General features: G+C 46.9%; 1 protein-coding gene across 1 annotated transcript in view; it reads left to right on the top strand.

Annotated features, from left to right (window-relative positions):
• The window catches only part of DLGAP2 (DLG associated protein 2), a 905,804-nt gene that overhangs the window by 807,806 nt on the left and 73,205 nt on the right, over positions 1-24,793 (top strand). Inside the window, exon 7 of the mRNA XM_030937560.1 lies at positions 23,126-23,273. Coding sequence (XP_030793420.1) covers positions 23,126-23,273 — 148 coding nt within the window. The remainder of the gene's footprint in view (positions 1-23,125; positions 23,274-24,793) is intronic.

Genomic DNA, 24,793 nt, shown 5'->3' with positions numbered 1-24,793 from the left:
ATTTATATTTAAGGTTAATATTATTATTTGTGAATTTGATCCTCACATTATGATGTTAGCTGGTTATTTTGCTCATTACTTGATGCCGTTTCTTCCTAGCATCGATGGTCTTTACAATTTGGCATGTTTTTGCAGTGGCTGGTACTGGTTGTTCCTTTCCATGTTTAGTGCTTCCTTCAGGAGCTCTTGTAAGGCAGGCCTGGTGGTGACAAAATCTCTCAGCATTTGCTTGTCTGTAAAGGATTTTATTTCTCCTTCACTTATGAAACTTAGTTTGGCTGGATATGAAATTCTGGGTTGAAAAGTCTTTTCTTTAAGGATATTGAATATTGGCCCCCACTCTCTTCTGGCTTATAGAGTTTCCATCAAGAGATCCGCTGTTAGTCTGATGGGCTTCCCTTTGTGGGTAACCCAACCTTTCTCCCTGGCTGCCCTTAACATTTTTTCCTTCATTTCAACTTTGGTGAATCTGGCAATTATGTGTCTTGGAGTTGCTCTTCTTGAGGAGTATCTTTGTGGCATTCTTGGTATTTCCTGAATTTGAATGTTGGCCTGCCTAGCTAGGTTGGGGAAGTTCTCCTGGATAATATCCTGAAGTGTGTTTTCCAGCTTGGTTCCATTCTCCCCATCACTTTCAGGTACACCAATCAGACGTAGATTTGGTCTTTTCACATAGTTCCATATTTCTTGGAGGCTTTGTTCATTTCTTTTTATTCTTTTTTTCTCTAAACTTCTCTTCTCACTTCATTTCATTCATTTGATCTTCCATCTCTAATACCCTTTCTTCCAGTTGATCTAATCAGCTACTGAAGCTTGTGCATTTGTCACGTAGTTCTCATGCCATGGTTTTCAGCTCCATCTGGTCCTTTAAGGACTTCTCTGCACTCGTTATTCTAGTTAGCCATTTGTCTAATCTTTTTTCAAGGTTTTTAACTTCTTTCCGATGGGTTCGAACTTCCTCCTTTAGCTTGGAGAAGTTTGATTGTCTGGAGCCTTCTTCTCTCAACTCGTCAAAGTCGTTCTACGGCCAGCTTTGTTCCATTGCTGGCGAGGAGCTGCGTTCCTTTGGAGGAGGTGAGGCACTCTGATTTTTAGTATTTTCAGCTTTTCTGCTCTGGTTTCTCCCCATCTTTGCGGTTTTATCTACCTTTCGTCTTTGATGATGGTGATGTACAGATGGGGTTTTGGTGTGGGTGTCCTTTCTGTTTGTTAGTTTTCCTTCTAACAGTCAGGACCCCTCAGCTGCAGGTCTGTTGGAGTTTGCTGGAGGTTCACTCCAGACCCTGTTTGCAGCAGAGGCTGCAGAGCAGCAAATATTGCTGAACAGAAAATGTTGCTGTCTGATCGTCCTCTGGATCCTCTGGAAGCTTCATCTCAGAGGGGTACCCAGCCGTATGAAGTGTCAGTCTGCCCCTACTGAGGGGGGCCTCCCAGTTAGGCTACTTGGGAGTCAGGGACTCACTGGAGAAGGCAGTCTGTCCGTTCTCAGATCTGAAGCTCCGTGCTGGGAGAACCACTACTCTCTTCAAAGCTGTCAGACAGGGACATTTAAGTCTGCAGAGATTTCTGCTGCCTTTTATTGGGCTATGCGCTGTTCCCAGAGGTGGAGTCTACAGAGGCAGGCAGGCCTCCTTTAGCTGCGGTGGGCTCCACCCAGTTCAAGCTTTCAGGCTGCTTTGTTTACCTACTCAAGCCTCAGCAATGGCGGGCGCCCCTCCCCCAGCCTCACTGCTGCCTTGCAGTTCAATCTCAGACTGCTGTGCTAGCAATGAGTGAGGCTCCGTGGGCATGGGCCCCTCCGAGTCAGGCGCGGGATATAATCTCCTGGTGTGCCCTTTGCTAAGACCCTTGGAAAAGCGCAGTATTAGGGTGGGAGTGACCCGATTTTCCAGGTGCCGTGTGTCACTGATTTGCTTGACTAGGAAAGGGAATTCCCTGATCCCTTGCACTTCCGGAGTGAGGTGATGCCTCGCCCTGCTTTGGCTCATGCTCAAGTGCGCTGCACCCGCTGTCCTGCACCCACTGTCCAACAAGCCCCAGTGAGATGAACCTGGTACCTCAGTTGGAAATGCGTCACTCACGCTGGAAACTGTGGACTGGAGCTCTTCCTATTCAGCCATCTTGGAACCCCTTTTTTCAAGGTTCTTAGCTTCCTTGCATGGAGTTAGAACATGTTCCTTTAGCATGGAGGAATTTATTACCCACCTTCTGAAACCTACTTCTGTCACTCTGTCAAACTCATTCTCCATCCAGTTTTGTTCCCTTGCTGGCGGGGTTGTGATCCTTAGGAGGAGAAGAGGTGTTCTGGTTTTTGGAATTTTTAGCCTTTTCGTGCTGGTTTTTCCTCATCTTCATGAATTTATCTACCTTTAGTCTTTGATGCTGGTGATCTTTGGATAAGGTTTTGGTGTGGACATCCTTTTTATTGGTGTTCATGCTATTGCTTTCTGTTTGATAGTTTTCCTTCTAACCATCAGGTCCCTCTGCTGCAGGTCTGCTGGAGTTTGCTGGAGGTCCACTCCAGACCCTGTTTGCCTGGGTTTCACCAGCAGAGGCTGCAGAATAGCAAAGATTGCTGCCTATTTCTTCCTCTGGAAGGTTTGTCCCAGAGGGGCACCTGCCAGATGGCAGCCGGAGCTCTCGTGTACGAGGTGTCTGTCGACCCCTGCTGGGAGGTGTCTCCCCATCCAGAGGTACGGGGGTCAGGGGCCCACTTGAGGAAGCAGTCTGCCCTTTAGCAGAGTTCCAGTGCTGTGCTGGGAGATCCGCTGCTCTCTTCAGCGCCGGCAGGCAGATGTTTAAGTCTGCTGAAGCTGTGCCCACAGCCGCCCCTTCCCCCAGGTGCTCTGTCCCAGGGAGATGGGAGTTTGATCTGTAAGCCCCTGACTGGGGCTGCCGCCTTTCTTTCAGGGATGCCCTGCCCAGAGAGCAGTTTTACAGGCTTTTCACACACAGATCAGACCATGTCCCCAAAAGCCCCCTGACAGATGTTTGTCACATTGAGAGTGAAATGAGCCTCTCCACCTCAGGCCACAAACGTCTCTGTCACCAAGCCTGGTCTGCTCGCTCGCCACTCTGGTCTTTAATTTACTCAAACACCCAGACTTCTCTCATAGCTTAGGGTCTTTGGAGTTGCTGTTTCCTCTCCCTAAATGGTTCCTCTCAATCCTTGCATAATTAGTCATTGATATATAAGCTTAAATAGCACTAGTTCAGTGATACTTTTTCACCACCCAACCTGAGGTAGCTTTGTAGTCACTTTTGATCCTAAAACCTTAATTTAATAGGGTGTGTGTGTGTGTCTGTGTGTGTGTGTGTGTGTGTGAGTGTGTGAGAGTGATCAGTCCATGGTCCCTTCTTGCCTGCAGGGGCCTCTCTCCCTCACAAGCAGTCAGTCAGGCTGCCTGCTGCATCCCAGACCTCGGCCACACTGGCTGCACTGAAGCACTTGGCCTGCAGTTGTTGAATATGTGAATGAGGGAGTGAGTGAATGGATACGTTCTTAATGCCCAGCATCATTCACAATGCGTATTCGATATTAATGTTTGTTGAATGGCCCAATATGACAAGAGGAGTAAAAGTGTTCTAGTAGAAAGTGTAAGATAATGTTGATATTTCTAATTAATTATATTCTAGTAGAAAGTGTGAGACAGTGTTGCTATTTCCAATTAACAGTGTGCTCTGACTAATCAATGTCATTGAAATGGGGTCTTCCTTTAAAAATGCAGACATGCTTTATGGCCTGCTGCTTCAAAGTTGGGCATTATTAAGAATCTCCAGCTTTAACAGTGAAAGGCCCATGCCACACAGGGAATTTACTGACTCATGCAGCTGCGTTGTCCAGAGCTGGCCAGGGCTGGAGGCCCGAGTCCATGGAGGCCAGGCCAGGCCACCCCAGCATCAGGTCTCAGGCTTGCCCACCTGCATTGGCTTCATTCACACTGTCCCAGGCAATGATGAGATGGCACCAGCTACTCCAGGCTGACCCTCTGCCAGCCCAGAGACCACCAGGGCAGGAAGGAGTGACATCAGTTTATTCATTCATTCATTTATTCATTCCACAAGTGTCTCTTGAGCTCCTCCATGTGTCAGGAGCTGCTCTAGATGCTCCACAATGCCGTGAGCATGGCAGGCAGCGACCTCCACCCTCGTGCTTCCCACCCCGTCACCGAGGAGGACAGGTAATAAGCAGTCAACATGAGAGGTGATCAGTAATAAAAAGTGAAGTGTGTAGCATCTTAAAGGTGTCGAGTGCCACGAGAGAGAATTCAACAGAGTGAGGGGGTCTGTAAGGGTGGGAGGCTGGGTCTCAGTTCTGCAGAGGCTGGTTAGAGAGGAGGCTGCATCTCAGTTCTGCAGAGGCTGGTTAGAGAGGAGGCTGCATCTCAGTTCTGCAGAGGCTGGTTAGAGTGGAGGCTGCGTCTCAGTTCTGCAGAGGCTGGTTAGGATGGAGGCTGCTTCTCAGTTCTGCAGGTTAGGATGGAGGCTGGGACTCAGTTCTGCAGAGGCTGGTTAGGGTGGAGGCTGCGTCTCAGTTCTGCAGAGGCTGGTTAGAGTGGAGGCTGGGTCTCAGTTCTGCAGAGGCTGGTTAGAGTGGAGGCTGGGTCTCAGTTCTGCAGAGGCTGGTTAGGGTGGAGGCTGCATCTCAGTTCTGCAGAGGCTGGTTAGAGAGGAAGCTGGGTCTCAGTTCTGTAGAGGCTGGTTAGAGTGGAGGCTGCGTCTCAGTTCTGCAGAGGCTGGTTAGGGTGGAGGCTGCGTCTCAGTTCTGCAGAGGCTGGTTAGGGTGGAGGCTGCGTCTCAGTTCTGTAGAGGCTGGTTAGAGAGGAGGCTGGGTCTCAGTTCTGCAGAGGCTGGTTAGAGAGGAGGCTGCATCTCAGTTCTGCAGAGGCTGGTTAGAGAGGAGGCTGCATCTCAGTTCTGCAGAGGCTGGTTAGAGTGGAGGCTGCATCTCAGTTCTGCAGAGGCTGGTTAGGATGGAGGCTGGGTCTCAGTTCTGCAGAGGCTGGTTAGGGTGGAGGCTGCGTCTCAGTTCTACAGAGGCTGGTTAGAGTGGAGGCTGCGTCTCAGTTCTGCAGAGGCTGGTTAGAGAGGAAGCTGGGTCTCAGTTCTGTAGAGGCTGGTTAGAGTGGAGGCTGCATCTCAGTTCTGCAGAGGCTGGTTAGAGAGGAAGCTGGGTCTCAGTTCTGTAGAGGCTGGTTAGGGCAGAGGCTGGGTCTCAGTTCTGCAGAACTTGGTTAGGGTGGAGGCTGGGTCTCAGTTCTGCAGAGGCTGGTTAGAGTGGAGGCTGGGTCTCAGTTCTGCAGAGGCTGGTTAGGGTGGGGGCTGGGTCTCAGTTCTGCAGAGGCTGGTTAGAAAGGAGGCTGGGTATCAGTTCTGCAGAGCTGGGTTAGGGCAGAAGCTGCGTCTCAGTTCTGCAGAGCTTGGTTGTGATGGGAGGTTGGGTTTCAGTTCCACAGAAGTTGATTAGGTTGGGAAGTGGGGTCTTAGTTCTGCACAAGTTGGTCAGGGTGAGAGGCAGGGCCTTCGTTCTGTTAGGTTGTGCAGGCAAGTCAATGACATCGTTCTCAGGCATTGCTTTGCTTGTGTGCGGACATACCTCTTCACACTAGCACGAGAGCAGAGACTTTGCCCCTGGTGTCTCCTCCACACTGTGACGGGCCCAGGATCCAGTTCATAGTAGCTGGGACAGTCAGTATTTCCATCTTGGGGATTATTTGCCTATGGAACTGGGGCTGAGGAGGGATCTGCAGGCTTCTAAACCTGACTACATTGTCCTCCCCACACATCCTCCTGGCAGGAAACTGCTGTTCCATGTTTGACCCCTTAATATTTGGTGAGATTCCATGCAAATTATTAAACTCAAGTTGCCTTCACGCGAGGTGTTTTCTGAGTCCTGCAGCTCCTCCAGCCACCTCCCCACACACCCCAGCCACCGTCTGCACCTCTCCTCAAGTCAGGCAAGCTGCAGCCACACATTCCCATTCTGATGCCCAAGACACAGCTGGGACAGAACATGTACTTAAAGACACTTAAGTGAACAGCTACAAAGATGAAGGACCCTTCTTCATTTTGTGGACACTGCAGACCCTGTTCACATATGGCCGGTATTGAAATGGATTCAGAAATCATTTTCCTGGAAACGTTTCTGGGTAACTGGGGGAGCAGGGACCTTGCTGCAAATGCACTGGAGTTTGCTGAAAATGTAAATATGAATCTTGTCTCCCAGCACTAGGGAGAGATGCTTCATTGGGGTGTTCATTATGATTTGCAGATGAAATGGACAAAAATTCAGATTCTCTAAACAGCACCTCAGTGGGGCACCCTATCCCTCCATCCAAATAGATCCATGCTTCTCAAAGTGTGGCCTGGCCCATAGACCACCAGGAATGGAATCACCTAGAATGTTTATTTAAAATGAGGATTTGGGGCTGACCCCACCCTTCTAAATTTCATCTCCGGGAATGTGATCCAGGAGTCAACGTCACACACAGACAGGAAGAAGACCATGATCCAGGGATCTATGTTACATACTAGCAGGCAGGAGACTGTGATCCAGGAATCTATGTTACATACTAGCAGGCAGGAGACTGTGATCCAGGAATCTGTGTTACATACTAGCACGCAGGAGACCATGATCCGGGAATCAACATCACACACAGACAAGAAGAAGACCGTGATCCAGGAATCTATGTTACATGTAAGCACTCAGGAGACTGTGATCCAGGAATCTACATTACAGGTAAGCATGTAGGACACTGTGATCCAGGAATCTTTATTACATACAAGCACATAGGAGACTGTGATCCAGGAGTCTACATCACATACAACCACGCAGGAGACCGTGATCCAGGAACCTACATTACATGCAAGGAGGCAGGAGACTGTGATCCAGGAATCTTTATTACATGCAAGCACGCAGGAGACTGTGATCCAAGGACCTACATTACATACAAGCAGGCAGGAGACTGTGATCCAGGAATCTACATCACATACAAGCATACAGGAGGCTGTGATCCAGACTGGGATTTCAAAACCATCCAATATGTTTGCTTGTTGCTCCAACACCAGCCTTTAAATGTAAACTGATGACAGTCAAAACTATTTATAAAGAAAAAAGCAATGTACTTGTTTAAAAAAAAAAACTCAAACATAAATGGCTTAGATGTAAATAATAATGAAGATACCACAGGTAGAATCACAGCTTCTCTGTGGTAGGCCGGGGGTTAGAATCGCTGCACTTAGCATCTGCCAGGAGCTGCTGCAGAAAAGGTCCGATGTTTGGCATCATGTGTGGAGCAGTTGTGATGTAACAGGATAAAGATAGTGCAGTCGTTTTGTTGTTAGAAGCAACAGTTCCAGAAGCCAGGCAGGGCGCACCACCCTACAGCCAGCCTCGGTGCCATCGGCTTACCTGACTTCATCGGCCCCTGATGATGCAGGTCAGACACCATCATTGCTTCCATTGTCAAAAGAGGTAACTGGGCAAACAGCATCCGTGACTTACCCAAGTTCACACAGTGAGGACGGACAGAACCGAACGCAAGCCCCATACCCAGTCCCCTGCTGCTCAGGGCAGGTTCACGCAGTGAAGACGGACAGAACCAAATGCAAGCCTCAGACCCAGACCTCCTGACCTCCACTCCTGTGCTCTGGACACAGCCCCCTGCCACTCAGGGCAGGTTCATGCAGCGAGGATGACAGAACCAAATGCAAGCCCCAGACCTGGACCTCCTGGCCTCCACTCCTGTGTTCTGGACACAGCCCCCTGCCACTCAGGGCAGGTTCATGCAGCGAGGATGACAGAACCAAATGCAAGCCCCAGACCCAGACCTCCTGGCCTCCACTTCTGTGTTCTGGACACAGCTCCCTGCCGCTCAGGGGAGTGGACCGATTTCAGCCGAAGATGGTTACATACTTGTTTTGCACTTCCATCGCCACTCAAGTGAATACACCAGGGCTCTCAGAGCGCATACCTTGAGATGCTTGAGAAGCAAAGCAGTCTCCATATTCCCCTGACGTTTTCTGTTCGCGACTTGAAGGAAGCAGATGATCACAAGAATCTCTCGTGAATGCAAGAATCCAGGGCTCTAGTGAGAGCGGCCTCTACTTAGCCATGAGCTTTAGAAACATGCTACATTCTTGTGGGCCTAAGTGCCTCTTTAGGATGAAATCTTTTCAATTAGCGGTCTAAGACTTTTATGCCTTGCTCCTTTCAACGGTCATCCCCTTCAGCAAACCCGTGTCTCTGCTGATGTTATGTTCCCTGTTATAAGGGAGAAAACAGAGCACACAGCCTTTGCTAACTGTCCAAGCCCACAGCATCCATGAAGGGCTGAGAACCGAAGCCTGCAGCTCCCCACTCTGGAATTAAATGTTGACTCATTTCCGTGTTTGTCTGAATTATTAGTTTATCATATAGTTGTAATAATCCATGGCAAATGTTTACAATATGCCACAAAAGCAACACATGCCAAATTTGGAATCGGAAGGCCTTCAGGCTCAAATCTCAGCTCGGGCTTGTGCTGTAGAACCTGTCACCTCTAAGTGAAGACTTTCACCTCTTGTTAAAGTAAGGTTAATTATAATACCTTCTGCAGAGAATCATAACCAGCACCAAATGAGAGGTGAAGAAGGAAAGTATTTGTGGAAAATGAATTATTGTTAACTCTGCTGCCTCAGAGCTCCCTCACTGTCCTCCCTTGAAGCCCGAGAGAGAAGACGAACTGAAGGTACCAGTGATTTGTTTTTGAAAGTTTGTTTCAAGTCTACATTCTGAGCGTACAGTTCATTTCAAGTTACAGATGACGCAAAGCTAAATAGAGTGCTCTTCGTATCTTGTTTTCATCCTTTATTGAGATACGATTTAAGTACCATACAATTCATCCACTTGAAGTACATTTCAGTGGTCCTTAGTTTATTTATGGAGTTGTGCGAACATCACTGCAATCCATTTTAGAACATTCACCTCACACCGAAAAGAAATCCTGTACCATCACTCCTGGCTTCCCCTAACTCCTCCAACCCCTGGCAACCGCTAATCTGCATTCTCACTGTCATAGCCATGGAACCCCACAAGATTGGATCTTTGTGTCTGGCTTCTAGCATAATGTTTTCAAGGTTGGTACGCATTGCAGCATGTGTCAGAACTGCAATTATTTTTATGATGGAGCCATATGCCATTGTATGGATAGACCACAGTTTCTTTAACTGCAATTATTTTTATGATGGAGCCATATGCCATTGTATGGATAGACCACGGTTTCTTTAACTGCAATTATTTTTATGATGGAGCCATATGCCATTGTATGGATAGACCACGGTTTCTTTACCCGCCCATCATGGTGTATCCTCAGGTTGTTTCCTGTCGGGGGCTATTGTGAATACCTCTGCTGTGACCGTTCTTTTTGTTTTCTGAGATGAAGTCTCACTCTGTTGCCCAGGCTGGAGTACAGTGGCACTATCTCGGCTCGCTACAACCTCCGCCTCCTGAGCTCAAGCAATCCTCCCTTCTCAGTGCCCCCAAGTAGCTGGAACTACAGATGCACGCCACCACACCCAGCTAAGTTTTTGTATTTTTGGTAGAGATGGGGTTTCACCATGTTGCCCAGGCTGGTCTCAAAACTCCTAAGCTCAAGAGATCCACCTGCCTCAGCCTCCCAAAGTGCTGGGATTGCAAGTGTGAGCCACCGCACCCGGCCTCTTGTATGAGTTTTTATGTGAACACATGTTTTCATTTCTCCTGGGCATATACCAAGGAATAGTGTTGCTGGGTCCTTGATAACTCAATGAAGAACTCCCAGACTGTTTTTCAAAGTGACTATATTACATATAATATTAAAAATATAAATGAGTTGCATATGTAACATTATATTATTGTTTTTTTTTTTTTTTTTTTTTTGAGACGGAGTCTCGCTCTGTCGCCCAGGCTGGAGTGCAGTGGCCAGATCTCAGCTCACTGCAAGCTCCGCCTCCTGGGTTTACGCCATTCTCCTGCCTCAGCCTCCGGAGTAGCTGGGACTACAGGCGCCTGCCACCTCGCCCAGCTAGTTTTTTGTATTTTTTAGTAGAGATGGGGTTTCACTGTGCACCGTGTTAGCCAGGATGGTCTCAATCTCCTGACCCCGTGATCCGCCTGTCTCGGCCTCCCAAAGTGCTGGGATTTAGATTATTGTATTATGTGTTTTCATATACATGTTTATATAAAAATTCTCCCTCATTTTTAAAAATCTGATTTATGTTCTTTAATCCCTAAAGATTTATAGAGACACAATTTTGTAGCAAGAGCAGATTTTTCATCTGTCTTAAAACTTGTATGTTCATCAGTATGGATATACTGACACCGATATCCTGGAGGACAAACGACTGGAGGATTTCCATAATGCTCATCACATCTTTTCTGATGTTTAAGTCACTGTCCTTTCTCAGAGGGAATCTAATTTATACTCCTTAGCACAATATTGCTATATTTTCTTAGAAATACATTTCACAGTGGAAATATAAAGCAATTTGAGAAAAATAAGATTTTTAGATCGACATCGGGCATCTGTAAATATATCCTTTAGAAAATTGACTTCAACTGAAATTTCTACACTGCACAGCCAGCTCCATGAGGACAAAGGCGATGCCTTCATAAATGATGCCCAGGAAGTATTTGATAGAGGCATAACTCATTTTCTAAATTAACATATATTAGAAGAGTATTTTAACAGCAGCAGTGAATGCCCTTTTTCGAGAACCTGTTCTGCCCTGGTTTGGACAGATGTGGGTCTCCATTTTTCCGAATTCATGTCAACCCTGCGTGTTCAGTTCACTCACATTGGCCTCCTGTATTCTTTTTGGAAAAACAAATCATAGAGAAAGATTAGCAAATTGAATTTTTTAAAAATAAGCCTCAAAAATGTTGAATGCCAAAGGATTCAATTGCTACCTTCCATTCTAGTTCCATCAACTATTCCCAGTACAAATATCAACGATAAGGCCAGGCTTTGCAATGTGTGACCTGACAGGTCTCAGACTCGTCAGTGTTTTCCATGAACATGGGCCTCGGGGGGCCTTCGGCAGAGCCGGGTGGGGGAGGCTGGTTCACTGCAAGTGGATGCCCTGGCTTCAGCGGTGGCTGAGTCCTTGTAGCCTAGGGGACATGGTGGATCATCACATACTCTCAGGATTCCTTCACAAACCCCACCAGTACCTTCAGCAGATGGAGAAATCAACTCTTCATAGGCAAGAAAAAAAAAACGGATGGCACAGAGCTGGGGTCTCCTGAGCATTTGCAGTCAGGCAAGAGAGCAGCTGGGGGGCCTCTGCAGCCAGAGGGGGAATCTCACCTCAGAACTGCCTCAGTGAACACGGAATCACCAGCCACGTTGGCAGAGACCTCAGTCAGTGCTGCTGGTACCAAAGGCAGGACGAAGGGTGCCAAAGTTGGAATGTGACCACAGACACCCGGTGGACTGGAGGTGGCCGCTGCCACGGCTGCCATCAACAGCTTGGACCCCACTTTGTGTTGCCAGCATCACCTCCAGGTGTGGAGAAAACACGTCTTACCGGAGGACCTTGTGCCCACACGAGCTCCAGGGAGTCTGGGAAAGGAGACCACCCAGGCAGAGGCCCCCGGTGGCGCAACCTCTGCCTCTACAGTGCTGGGCTCCCCAAAGCAACCACCAAAGCAGCAGAACTGATATGCAGGTTGGCCGAACCGAGGACAGACAGATGCTCACCCTGGTGACACGATTTTTTTTAATGTAATAAGGAGGAGTTCTGGCTCTTGGATAGTAGCTTATATTGAACAAACGCTCACACAGAAGACAGACATGAACTGTGGAACCCACATACACATGCACACACACGCACGCACACGCATGCCCACACACACACATGCACACACACGCACATGCACACACATGCCCTCCTGTTTGAAAGCAGAGTTGGGCAGGAAGTGGAGACTATTCACATTTTAAAGGAAAGGCACTGCACTCACTCAGGGCTGACCACGGTCCTGTGAGCTCCCTCTGACCCCCCTCGCTACCCACCGCGGGAGGGCAGTAGGAACTGGAGCAGACAGCCGCAGTCTCCTTGGATGTGTCTGTTACAGGATGGGATTTGGGGCTGCCAGAAGAGGTGGGGGTCAGCACAGAAGGGGTGGAGCCACAGAGGGGAACCCCAAAGTCTATTAACACTTGGGGACCACTCAAAGAGTTTAGTGTCCAGCTGCTGACCACCGATGGTGAAGACCAGTCTGGAGGCTGAAGCCCACCAAGTGCATGGGCCGGGTAAACCATCTGCAGCCTCCCCAGGCCCGCCCCAGCAATACATGAGCCAAACACCCAAAGCTCAGGAGGACTGGCCACAACCAAAACTAGCACACACTGGAGGAGGGAGCAGGTGCCAGGGTCTCCTCCAGTTGTGTCCTTTATGCCAAAAAGAGGCCAAAGTTGTAGCAATGTGAAACCCACAGGCGAGGAAAAACCTGATGTGCTCAAAACAAAGCCTGAGAAGACCTCAATGTTAGAATTCACCAGAAACATCTTTAAAGCAGCCATTGTAAGGTCTTATGAATGATATAAAAATGTTACAATTCCCTGGAAAGATCTTTAAAGCAGCCATTGTAAGGTCTTATGAATGATATAAAAATGGCTATTACAAGATTAAAGATCTTAAAGGAAAAGAAGGTCTTAATGCATGACTAGATGGAGAAATGAAAGCCATGAGAAAGAACCAAATTGAATTTTCAAAAACAGAAAACCACAATGTCTTAAATGAAAAATTTATGGGATGGGTTTAAGAGTGGATTGAGAGAGCAGGATAAAAGCTTAGTAATTTGAAAATAAACCAGCAGATATTGTCAAATATGAAGAAAGTAGAGGTAAGATATTAAAAAAAAGAACAGAGCCTCAGTAATATGTGTAATAAGAAGAAGTGAAGGGGACACACATATAATTAGAGAACCAGGGAGAAAAGTGGGAGAATTTGGCAAAAGTTTTTGAAGAAACAGTGGCCAAATATTTTACAAATTTGGTTTAAAAGAATCCGTAGACCCAAAATGCTGAGTGAACTCTAAAAAGATAAATAGAAAAATATCATACCTAGTCACAAAATAGTTAAACTGTGGAAAACCAGAGAGAGATAAATCTACAAAACAACTGAGGAAGGGGTCAAATCTGAACACACAGGAATAATTAGAAAATTATGACTGACTTATTGTCAGAAGCAATGGGAGCCAGAAGACAATGGAATCATGTCTTTAAAGTGATCAAAAATGTCTATCGATTCAGAATACTATACCCAGCAAAAATACCTTTTAAAAAATGAGAGCAAAAAAAGACTTTTCAAATAAATAAAAGCTAAGGAATGTATTTTTAACTTAAATCCATGTATCCACATGTGGCTACCATCCTTTTTATCTTTCATTAGTTTCAGGGGTACAGGCTCACATTTGTTATTTAGGTAAACTCATGTCATGTGGGTTTGGTGTACAGATTATTTCATCATCCAGGTAATAAGCGTTGCACCTCATAGGTATTTTTTCTGATCCTCTTCCTCTTCCTACCCTCCAGGAGGCCCCAGTGTGTGTTGTTCTCCCCTCTGTGTCCATGTGTTCTCATCATTTCGCTCCCACTTATGAGGGAGAACATGCAGTATTTGGTTTTCTGTTCCTGTGTTAGTTTGCTAAGGATAATGGCCTCCAGCTCCATCCATGTTGCTGCGAAGAACATGATCTCATTCTTTTTTCTGGCTGCATAGTATTCCGTGGTGTACATGTACCACATTTCCTTTATCCAGTCTACCACTGATGGGCATTTAGGTTGGTTCCATGCTTTTGCTATAGTGAATAGTGCTGCAGTGAATGTGCATGTGTCTTAATGGTAGAATGAGTTCTGTTCCTTTGGGTGTATACACAATAATGGGATTGCTGGGTCAAATGGTAGTTCTGTTTTTAGTTCTTTGAGGATTTGCCACTCTGCATTCCACAATGGTTGAACTAATGTATGCTCCCACCAGCAGTGTATGAGCATTCTCTTTTCTTCACAGCCTCACAGCTTCTGTTGTTTTTCCACTCTTTAGTAATAGCCATCCTGACAGCTGTGAGATACTATCTTATTGGGGTTTTGATTTGCATTTCTTTAATGGTTTGTGATGTTGAGCATTTTTTCATGTGCTTGTTCATCACATGTATGTCTTCGTTTGAAAAGTGTCTGTTCATGTTCTTTGCCCACCTTGTTTTTTGCTGGCAAATTTGTTTAAGTTCCTTATAGATGCTGGATATTAGACCTTTGTTGGATGCATAGTTTGCAAATATTTTCTCCCATTTTGTAGGTTTTCTGTTTACTCTGTTGATGGTTTCTTTTGCTGTGTAGAAGCTCTTAAGTCTAATTCGCTCCCATTATCTACCTTAATGGACAGCACACCTCTAGAGCAACACTCAAATACTAATGCTATGCCGTACAGCCAATAAGAGCTAAAGCTCAATATTAAAAATATTTGATTAACCCAAAAGAAAGCAAAAAGAAACCAAAGGAACAAATATATGAATAGGACATATGGAAAACAACAGTAAAATGGTAGACTTCAACCCAGTCATTATAATAAGTGTATTAAAGTAAGTGGAATAAGTAAGTAAAAGGCTACAATTCTAACCCTGGGGGAAAAATGTCAGCATTAAGGGTGCAACATTTAACTCCCTCCCTAAGATGAGATAAAACATAAGGATGCCTACTCTCAGCTCCTCTACTTAGCATTCTAATGGAGGTCCTTGCCAGACACAGAAGGCAAACGAGGAGAAAAAGCACAAAGTTTAAAAGGAAGAAGCTCCTTCCGTGTTTATATTCCAGGTTTATTCTTAGATCACATGATTGTTTACATAGAAAACCTGAGGAAACTACAAATCAAATCCAGGAACAGATCACGCCATTCGTCAAGGCTAAGACATGAATGAAATGGGTAGAAATCCATTGCATTTCCATAGACCCATGATGAATAATTGGAAAATGCAATTAGTTTTAAACATCTCCACAGTGCTGTAGAATTGTGGTGCTCTAAGAGAGACCATCTGAATAAATCGAGAGCTAGACTGTGATGCATTGGAAGTCTCAGTGATGTGAAGATGTGAAATCTCCCTAGACTGAGATATGGATTCAGTGCGACCTCAGGCGAATCAATGTGATTCAAGCAACCTCAGTTTTTAGAGAAACTGACAAGAAGATTCTAAAATATGTGAAAATGCGAAGAACCTAGAAGTGTCAAAACAACCTCGATAAAAAAGAACACAGTTGGAGGACTCACGCAATCTGATTTCAAGACTTGTGTTACATCTAATTGGAACAGTGTGATATGCATGTAAGAACAGAAAAGGGTCTCTCAACCTCAGCACTCTTGATATTTGGGGCCAGGTGATTCTCTCTTGTTGGGGGTTCTCCGTGCACCTTCAGCACTCTTGATATTTGGGGCCAGACAATTTTCTCTCATTGGGGACTCTCTGCACCTTCAACACTCTTGGTATTTGGGTCCAGACAGTTCTGTCTTGTTGGGGGCTCTCTGTGCACCTCAGGAACTTTTGGCGGCATCTCCGGCCTCTGTCCAGCAGACACGAGTAGCACCCTCCTCTAAGTTGTGGCAAACCCAAAATATCTCCAGACATCACCAGATGTCCCTTGAGGGCATAATCGCCCCAGATTAAGAACTACTCAAATAGACAAAATAGATCCATGTGACAGAATAGAGACTCTAGCCATCAAAACCTTTAAATTCTGTTCATTAAAAGGCACAATTAAGAAAATGGAAAGGCAAGCCATAGAATCAGGGAAACATCTATCTGACAAAGGGCTTGAATGCGGAATGTATAAAGAACTCCTACAAAGCAAGAACATAAAGACAACCCCACAAAAGTGGGCATAAAGCCGAAAGGTTACTGTGCAAAAGAAGACACACAAATGTCCAATAAGAATTAGTCATCCAGTCGGTGAAAGTTAAAACTTTAATGGGATAGCACTTCAATTTCATTAGAATGGCCTAAATTAAAAAGATGACAATCCAAAATGCCCATGAGGACATGGGGTGGAGGCCACAGATAGTCAACATCTGTCAAAACTCACTGAGTCCTACCTGTGCCTTTCACTGTCTATCAGTGTTCTCTCAATTAATAAAATTTAATGGGTATTTCTTTTTCTGTTTCATTTCTATGTAAGAAAGAAAAATAATTTTCTTTTTGGTGAGTTTACCTTGTTCTTTTCCAAAAATAAAAAATAAACAGTTGAAATGTTCAGACCAGTTCTTTCTGAGACATCTACCAAATGCCAACATCTGGAGTCACAATACAGGTCTCTCAAAGACAAATGAAACAAACATAGTATGTGTTAATACTGACTAAGTGCTTACTATGTATTATATCTGTATTACATGCTACATTCTTGCCTAATATTAACAACTCCATGAGTTATGTCCTGTGACTCCCGTCCTCATTGTATGTTGCTTAGATTAAGAAATTTGGGCCGGGTGCGGTGGCTCAAGCCTGTAATCCCAGCACTTTGGGAGGCCGAGACGGGTGGATCACGAGGTCAGGAAATCGAGACCATCCTGGTCTACACGGTGAAACCCCATCTCTACTAAAAAAATACAAAAAACTAGCCGGGCAAGACGGCGGGCGCCTGTAGTCCCAGCTACTCAGGAGGCTGAGGCAGGAGAATGGCGTAAACCCGGGAGGTGGAGCTTGCAGTGAGCCGAGATCGCGCCACTGCACTCCAGCCTGGGCGACAGAGCGAGACTCCGTCTCAAAAAAAAAAAAAAAAAAAAAAAGAAATTTGTCCAAATGACACCATTGGCAAGTGGCTGAGCCAGGATCCGAACGTGGGTGGTCAGGCATCAACACGCGTGCTCCCCTGTGCATGCAAACTGCCGTCTGCGCGCCATGTTACTTCCGACCTGTACAGCACATTTCAGGGCCAAGCACGCCCTTGGCCTCAGCCTAGCATGTTCTGCAGACAGGAAAAGTGATCCCAGTCCAGCCTCTCTGAGTGTCTTTTCCATGGTGTCTTATCTTCACCTTCTAAAAATCAATGTTCATGTTATCTCATCTTCCCATCCAAGAAAACTCACAGCCTTTCTCAAATCGCCTGTCCTCACTGCTCTTTCCTGACGAATTATTCAGAAGTTCCATTCATGCTTGCATTTTCTTCCTTTAATGTCTCCAATCTCATTTCTGCACCCAGATCCACTGAAACCGTCTTTTTTGAAAATGACCCCGGGTTCTCCATCCGACAGTCTTTCTCCATCTCATTCCACTTGATTTCTCAGTGTCTGATCCGCGGCCAGACTCCTCCTGCCCCGCGGGTGCCCAGGAGCCTCCCCCGCCCCACGACCCTCTCACTTTCCTCCCGGATTCCCTTCGAGGCCCCGCCTCACCCGGGAGGCCTCCTCCACCATTCTGCTGCGTGACCCTCACAGCCCCACGTCTTCCACACTTCACATCTGAAGCACCAGAGGTTCATAGCCCTGACCGTCTCGTTTGCTCTGTTCTTTCACAAACTTCTTGGAAGTGCCTTAGAATCAGCAGATCCAGATCAAACTCAGGTCCAGCCTCCAAAACCTGTTTTTCTTCCTGGCATAGATCTTGCCTTTGTTGGGAAGTCTACATGCCTTGGAATCATCTCAGCTCTAACACATTCCTCATTCCTGTGGGCTCAGTGTCCCTAAAATCCAAGCCCTTTGGTGTCTCACACGAAACCACCCCAGCTCAGGTCTGCGCGGAGCCTCTCGGGGTCTGTGTCCAGGGCACCACTTCCTGCATTCAGGCTCCTCATCCTCCAAGCCCCAGGCACAGGGACCTTCCTGAGCTCCCAACTCACAAGTCCCTGATCAAGAACTTGCAGTACTTTTCTTTTGCCTGTGACATAAACATCAAGCTCTTTGGGGTGTCCCTCAGTTTCCCCCACTGCTTCCACAAACTTCTCTCCCAGAATGCCTTTCCCCGCTTACCCTCTGCTCTCCAGACAAACAGTGCTCACTCCCCACTTCCAAGCTGGTGCATGCTCTAGATTTCCTTTTAGCATTTTGCATTAAAAATACCTATGTTCCAGTCTTTGTCCCCAACACACTGTCAACTACACAAGTGCAACTCTTGCTATCTTGTGGAAGGCCTTTCTTGCACTTCCAAGCACCCAGACTTACGTGGCAGGTGCACCTTACTGAGATGCCTTCTTGTTTTCTGTTTGGGAAGCCTTTGGTGGCACATCCTTGCAAACCTGCCCAGCCCTGGTTATAGCAAAGGATGGGTATAGCCAAGTGGACGAGAGCTGCAGGAGGTTGTCCTGGCTGGGTCGGGGTCAGCTGCACTGGGACCAAGGCAGAGGAGAGCCAGAGGAAGTTGTCCACACTGGGTCAGGGTCAGCTGCAGTGGGACCAGGGCAGAGGAGGTTGGTCCAGCTGGGTTGGGGTCAGCTGCACTGGGACCAGGGCAGAGGAGGTTGGTCCAGCTGGGTCGGGTCAGCTGCACTGGGACCAGGGCAGAGGAGAGCCAGAGGAGGTTGGTCCAGCTGGGTCGGGGTCAGCCGCACTGGGACCAGGGCAGAGGAGAGCCAGAGGAGGTTGGTCCAGCTGGGTCGGGGTCAGCTGCACTGGGAACAGGGCAGAGGAGGTTGGTCAAGCTGGGTCGGGGTCAGCTGCACTAGGATCAGGGCAGAGGAGAGCCAGAGGAGGTTGTCCACACTGGGTCAGGGTCAGCTGCACTGGGACCAGGGCAGAGGAGGTTGGTCCAGCTGGGTCGGGGTCAGCTGCACTGGGACCAGGGCAGAGGAGAGCCAGAGGAAGTTGTCTACACTGGGTTGGGGTCAGCCCCGCTGGGACCCAGGCCAGCCTCATGCATCAGAGTATGCTGGCTCTCACTCTCAGCTGGCCCTGAGTCAGCCACTGCAGCCCCACCTGCCATGGGCTCTGGGAAGAGCAGTCGTCAGCATGGAGAAGGCCGGACTCTGCTCAGAAGCCACTGAGCAGGTGCTGTATGGATTCACCAGCTGGAGCGGGGTCACACCTCGGAGGCACTGTCAGCACCAGGAGGGCGTCCAAGCAAGGGTGTGGCATTTCCGAGCCTCTGCAGTCAAGAGCCCAGAGATGGGTTGTCGGAGTAACCGTGGGGCAGCCCAGATGTGGGCACCAACAGTGAGGTGCAAATGTGGTTTTCCCCCGAAAATGTGCAATTAGGGAACAAGCATGCCTTCATCTCCTGCAAGGGCACAGAAAGCTCAAGAACACTTTTTACCCTGAATGTGGAAATAATCAGGAAAGAAGCCATTTTCTGAAATCCAGTCATTCACTGTGATATTATTTGAAATGTGTACTGAAAGATGTTCTAAGAATTTCCTTTTTGCAGGTGGAATACTACACACACGTGCACACACAGCACACACACGCGTGTGCACACGAATGTCTGTTTCACTGGTGCTGTTTAGCGTGCTCCATTTTCCGTTGAGTGCAGTGAAAGAAATACTTCTTTATATTTGGGAGCTTCTCCTGTCAGATCCCATTTATAGAAATGAGAAGATGCTCTCTGTATTTCAAATGAACGCATTTAGTATGGAAAAAAAAATTCTTAAATGTCTCCTTAGCACAACCTACATAGAATCCTTACTGCTTTCCAAGGTAACAAAGGAGATGGTTTATGCTGTGTATTTTCAAGCATGTTTAGATGGATCTAAACAGCTGGGGCCAGAGGCCCTTTCAGGGGTACTCTTTGTTATGTACATTTTTTCTCACAGTGACCTAAGTCACAGAGGAGGTTTTGAACCAGGATTCAGCAAGCAGCTCTGGAACCATTCGCACATGGCGAGAACAAGGTTGAACACCAGGAATCCTGCAGTTCTCTGGGGATTGTGGATTCACCTGCACGGCTTGCCCTCTCGCCTGTGTGTGGATGACAAGCTAAGGGGAGCGACATCTGAAAGGCAAAACTAGAACAAAAACATTTCTGTGTTATTCTAGAAAACTCACTATTAAAAAAGAAAAAATTCTGAGCTACTAAGTGTATACAGCAAAATATGTTTCTGTTTCTGGCACCTGGGATGCTGTAGGAATTTTACCACTTGGAGAGATAACCAAAGGGGCTGAAAGTCAACTTCAAAATGCCCTGGGATGTCCGAGGGGGATTTTCAGGGGGAAGCACCACGTGGGAGCAAGCAGTGCTGGGGGCGTCACCGTGTGTCATGTGGCAGGGCCGCCGGAGGGTGCATCCCCCCATCTTGATCGGCGCCCCCGGTCCTAGTTCTTGAGTTTTGATCTGTGACTGTGAGGAACCTGGGCTTCTGGGACTCTGTATGATAAAATGCTAAGCCATTATAATATTTTTTAAAAAGCCTCTTAAGCCAAATGAGGCAAAGGTTTTGTTTGTTATTTTTTAACTATTTAAAATGTCTGTGTCAGAGGATGGGATCTTTTGGGCTCCGTAGTCCTGTGACTCAGCAGCTGTGACCTTAGGATTTTAGAGCATGAATTCCAGAGTCAGGCCACCTGGACTCAGAAGGGAGCGCTGCCCCCACCCCGCCCAAGACTGGAGTGCTTGACCTGGCACCAGTGCGTGGTGACCTGGCACCAGTGTGACCAGTGTGTGTGACCTGGCACCAGTGTGACCAGTGCATGGTGACCTGGCACCAGTGTGACCAGTGCATGTGACCTGGCACCAGTGTGACCAGTGCATGTGACCTGGCACCAGTGTGACCAGTGCGTGGTGACCTGACATCAGTGCACATCTGATGCTGCATTCATAGGAGGAGGGTTGGGAAGAGGCCTGGTTGATAGGACTAATGTAAAAATTAACTGTGTTAGGACAATGCAAAAACACTTATTAGCATCTCTGGTGTAATCGTGCCTAGAAAAGGTTAGCTATTGTGAGTCCATGTTTTAAAAAAAAATTATTAGCTGTCTTCAGTGGCAACATTTATGTGTCACACCCCATTTTGAAATAAAGAGAATCATTGAGAGAATACGTGTTTGAAACATAGACTCACAAAGCCCCTTGATCCACCTGTGAGGGCCATCCAGCAGCCACCGCCAGGGTGATGAGCTGTGGCTCGAAGTGATCCCTTCGTTCGCATGCCACACGCTGTTTAGACAACAGATCCAGAGGGTGAGAATCCTTCTTTTAGGTTTTCTCAGTCTAGAAGGCAGCCTCAATTTGAGAATGTTAAAATGCAAAATGGTGGTATTAATCAGAAGGGATGGCTGTTGTATTGGAAGAAAATTGGTAATTGGTAGAAAGTGCTGATTGGTAGAAATGCAGGTTACGAAACCAGCAATCTCAAGGAAGCACAGAAGGAGAACAGAAATGCAGGAAGTTTATGTTTCTGCAAAGACAAAGGTGAATCAAATTAAGAGCCTCAGTCAGGGCTCTTGGCATCCACCTGAGGCCACACAGCTTGGGCTCCATAGCTCGGGGCTCCGTGCCCTGCACATGACCCTGTATTAAACACGCACAGGCACGTGGACACATTCAAAGGAAGCCAGCGGTGGTCTCTTGCAGAATGAGTCCACGCATCCATCAACCTGAGCCTCAAACTTGTGACCATATCTCAGGATACTGTTGACATGTTGCCGCTCTGTGGAACCTGTGCACTCAGGGTGGTGACAGCCAAGGTCAGGGGTCCGTGTTTGTTCACCTTGTGTTCACTGGCAGGTGACCTGGGGGATCCACAGAGGAGGGGAGGGGACAGGGCCCCTGCTGGTGCTGGTGCTGGTGCAGGTCCCCATATCTGCAGCAGAGCTGCCCATCCCACTGCCCAGGTGCAGTGGGAGTCGGCGGGCATCGACATGAAGACCATGTGCTTCATACATAGTGAATTTAGAATTGGCTCAAAACTAATTTTCTCCCTTTGCTTTTTTTTTCTCTCTCTCTCTCTTCCTTCCTTTCTTCCTTCTCTCTCTCTCTCTCTCTCTCTCTCTCTCTCACTCTCTCTCTCTCTCTCTTTCCTTTTTTTGGTCTAAGTCAGGGAGGGGAAGATAGGTAGGAGCTGGAATATGTTATACATTTTCTTTTAAAGCAAAAATGTTTAGCAGAAAGAATGACTTTAAATCTATAATGAATAAGCTTCACTTAATAAGAATTCATGGAGTCCAGTTTTTTTCTCTGATATTCCCTTTTTAAAGACTGAAGTAAATCAGAGAAAAACTGCACCAAGTGTTTACTTTGAAAAGAAAGTTTGTACTTTAATGCCCAGCTCTGGAGTCAGAATCATCCACCTAACATCTATATACATTTTTATGTACCTGCTTGTGCACTGATATTTAATGTTCCTATTATGATCCAAAACAGGCAAGAAGAATAATTAGTCATTTCTGTCCACATTTCTACAGCTTTTGATAAAATGAAATGAATTTTACTGCATTGTGGAAAGATTGTTAATAAAACTTGAAAGTGGTCCAGTTAGACAGAAATTTAAGCTAAGCCAGACCTTTGATCTGCCAAACACTCACAGAGTTCTTCCATGCTTTTAACATTTCACAAAATGGCAAGAAGGAAGACCAGAGAACACTGATTTATTTTAAGGGAGTTTGGAAGTAAATGACCATTATGAAAATAAAATGGATTTCACTCAGCCTACTCCTATTATATTTGCCGATATTGCATAATCTGGACAGCTTTGCATAAGTTAAAACTGAAAGTGAGCCTTGTATTTTTTCTGTTATTTTTTAAATACGTAAAGTTGCCAGAGAGCTAATAATTTTTATGAAACTCTCAGTTTTTTGGCGTAAATTCAGGAGCTGAGTTTGCTATTATGCTGTAAGAGTTACTAGTGCTTTCAGCACTTTAAAAAAATATATATGGAATGATCTTAATTTCACTGCCTGGCCATAAAATCTCAGGTTTCAAAGGCAATTTTGTAAATAGCCTCCCCTATTACTTTTGATGAAATTCACAATCGTAAATGTGAATCTCAGAATATTTGCATAAGGCAAAGTTACCTATCAAAAGACACAGACATTCCGCTGGAAATGTGATGCTGGCCTCTCGGTGGGTCGGACGGTCGGTCCCATCTCTGCCCTGCGGTGGGTGCCAGCCTCTCGGTGTGGGTCGGACGGTCGGTCCCATCTCTGCCCTGTGGTGGGTGCTCACAGAATGCCTTTTCTCCTTTCTTCTTTCCTGTAGCCAAAGCTACCTGCAAGCTGCAAGCGACGTGCCTGTGGGCCACAGCCTGGACCCCGCTGCGAACTACAACTCCCCGAAATTCCGCTCCCGGAACCAGAGCTACATGAGGGCCGTCAGCACCCTGAGCCAGGCCAGCTGCGTGAGCCAGGTTGGGTCCCTTCGCCCTTCCCCTGGGGTCCAGTCTCCCAAGCCAGGCTGGCACAGAGGCCCTGTGCGCAGGCAGCAGCGGCACTGCCCTCCCCTCAGCAGCGCTTGCGCAAGGCCACGCCGCAGGGGTTCCGCCTGGAATTAGCTCTGACCGATCAAAGACTCACAGACTTATTATTCTTTTTGGCATGTGTAACTCCGTGTCATTTTGCGATGATTTTTTCTGAGGAAGCAAGGACCGGAAGGCTGGTCATCCTGGCCTCTCTTGCTGATAAAGCACAGGCTGTCTTCCTTCTTCCCAGGCTCTTTTTCCTGTAAAAGGGGGCTAGGGAAAGGCTCTGGCAGCACGGCTTTCAGCTGTGTCCTCTGAATTGTGCCTCAGAAAGTCCTGTGAGAGGAGGGCCTGGTGTCACTCACAGAGTCCTGCCGGTCGGGCCCACTCCCAGGCAGGGCTGGTTTCAGGACAGGCACAGTGGCCCGGAGAAGGGTCCCTGGGCACCATGCGAGGGGTGGTATTAAAATCAGGTCCCTGAGACATGGGGGCTGTGAAAGGGAGGCCCCCCTGCTCCCCCACCTGTGGTGGACAGGCCTGAGAATGCACGGTGACAAAATGGGTAGGTGTCCTTCAGTCTAATCATCCTATTTTATATGGTAAAGAAGAATCGAAATTTTATCCTTTTAATTACACACATTGCTTACTCATTTAAATGCCTCTGAAAACAGGGCTTGAGTTGACCTTGAGTTTGTATACCTAACAGTTTCTCTTCGTGTGGAGTAGGGACTAAGAGCCTGAGCTGACCGAACATTCTCTCCGACTTCCTGTGGAGTAGGGATTAGCCTGGGCTTTCCGTGCCCTCCCAGGACGCCGTTCACAGCCTGACAAAATAAGTACACAGTCAATTTTGGATGTTATTAGGTAAAGAGTCCAGTATATACTGAGTACTCAAAAACGATAGTGCTTATTATTACCATGATAACAATAAGTACTAATATATGATTCTGGGCACGAAAGCCCCCCTGGCTGCAGACCATGCTGTGAGCTCTTGGAAGCGTCCCTGGGGCTCAGTTAGCGTGAGTCTTTTCTTTTGCCACAGACTTTAAATTCCTCATGAGGTAGAGTCTATTCATTTCGCAGGTTTTCTTCTCATCAGAAAGTTGTACTCGGAACTTTTTCCACTGAACTATTAAGGTTTTTCCTAGTCCACAACTCGAGAAGGCTGCCGCCTCTTTTGTCTACCCAGTTCCTTCCTTCCTTCCAGAAATGGGAATAAGTTGTCGTCTGCGGCAGGAATTGCATTGACTCTTTTTCCCAACGACAAGGAAAGACCATCCCTAACCCTGCACTCAAGTCCTGGGCAAATGGGAATGGTGGGCCCTCCAGCCCCCTGCAAACAATAACATCAACTGACCCTCAGCAACTAGATCATTGTAATTATTTTAATAATTGAGGAAACATTCTGTTTCAGCACAAAGTCCGAGATGATTTTGGGAGACACTAATTAACTGAACAGAGTAACTGAA

The sequence above is a fragment of the Rhinopithecus roxellana genome, chromosome 9 (genome assembly GCF_007565055.1).
Source record: "Rhinopithecus roxellana isolate Shanxi Qingling chromosome 9, ASM756505v1, whole genome shotgun sequence".
Lineage (NCBI taxonomy): Eukaryota > Metazoa > Chordata > Mammalia > Primates > Cercopithecidae > Rhinopithecus > Rhinopithecus roxellana.
The sequence above is the reverse complement of the archived record's forward strand: the minus strand, read 5'-3'. Positions and strand labels throughout refer to the sequence as shown.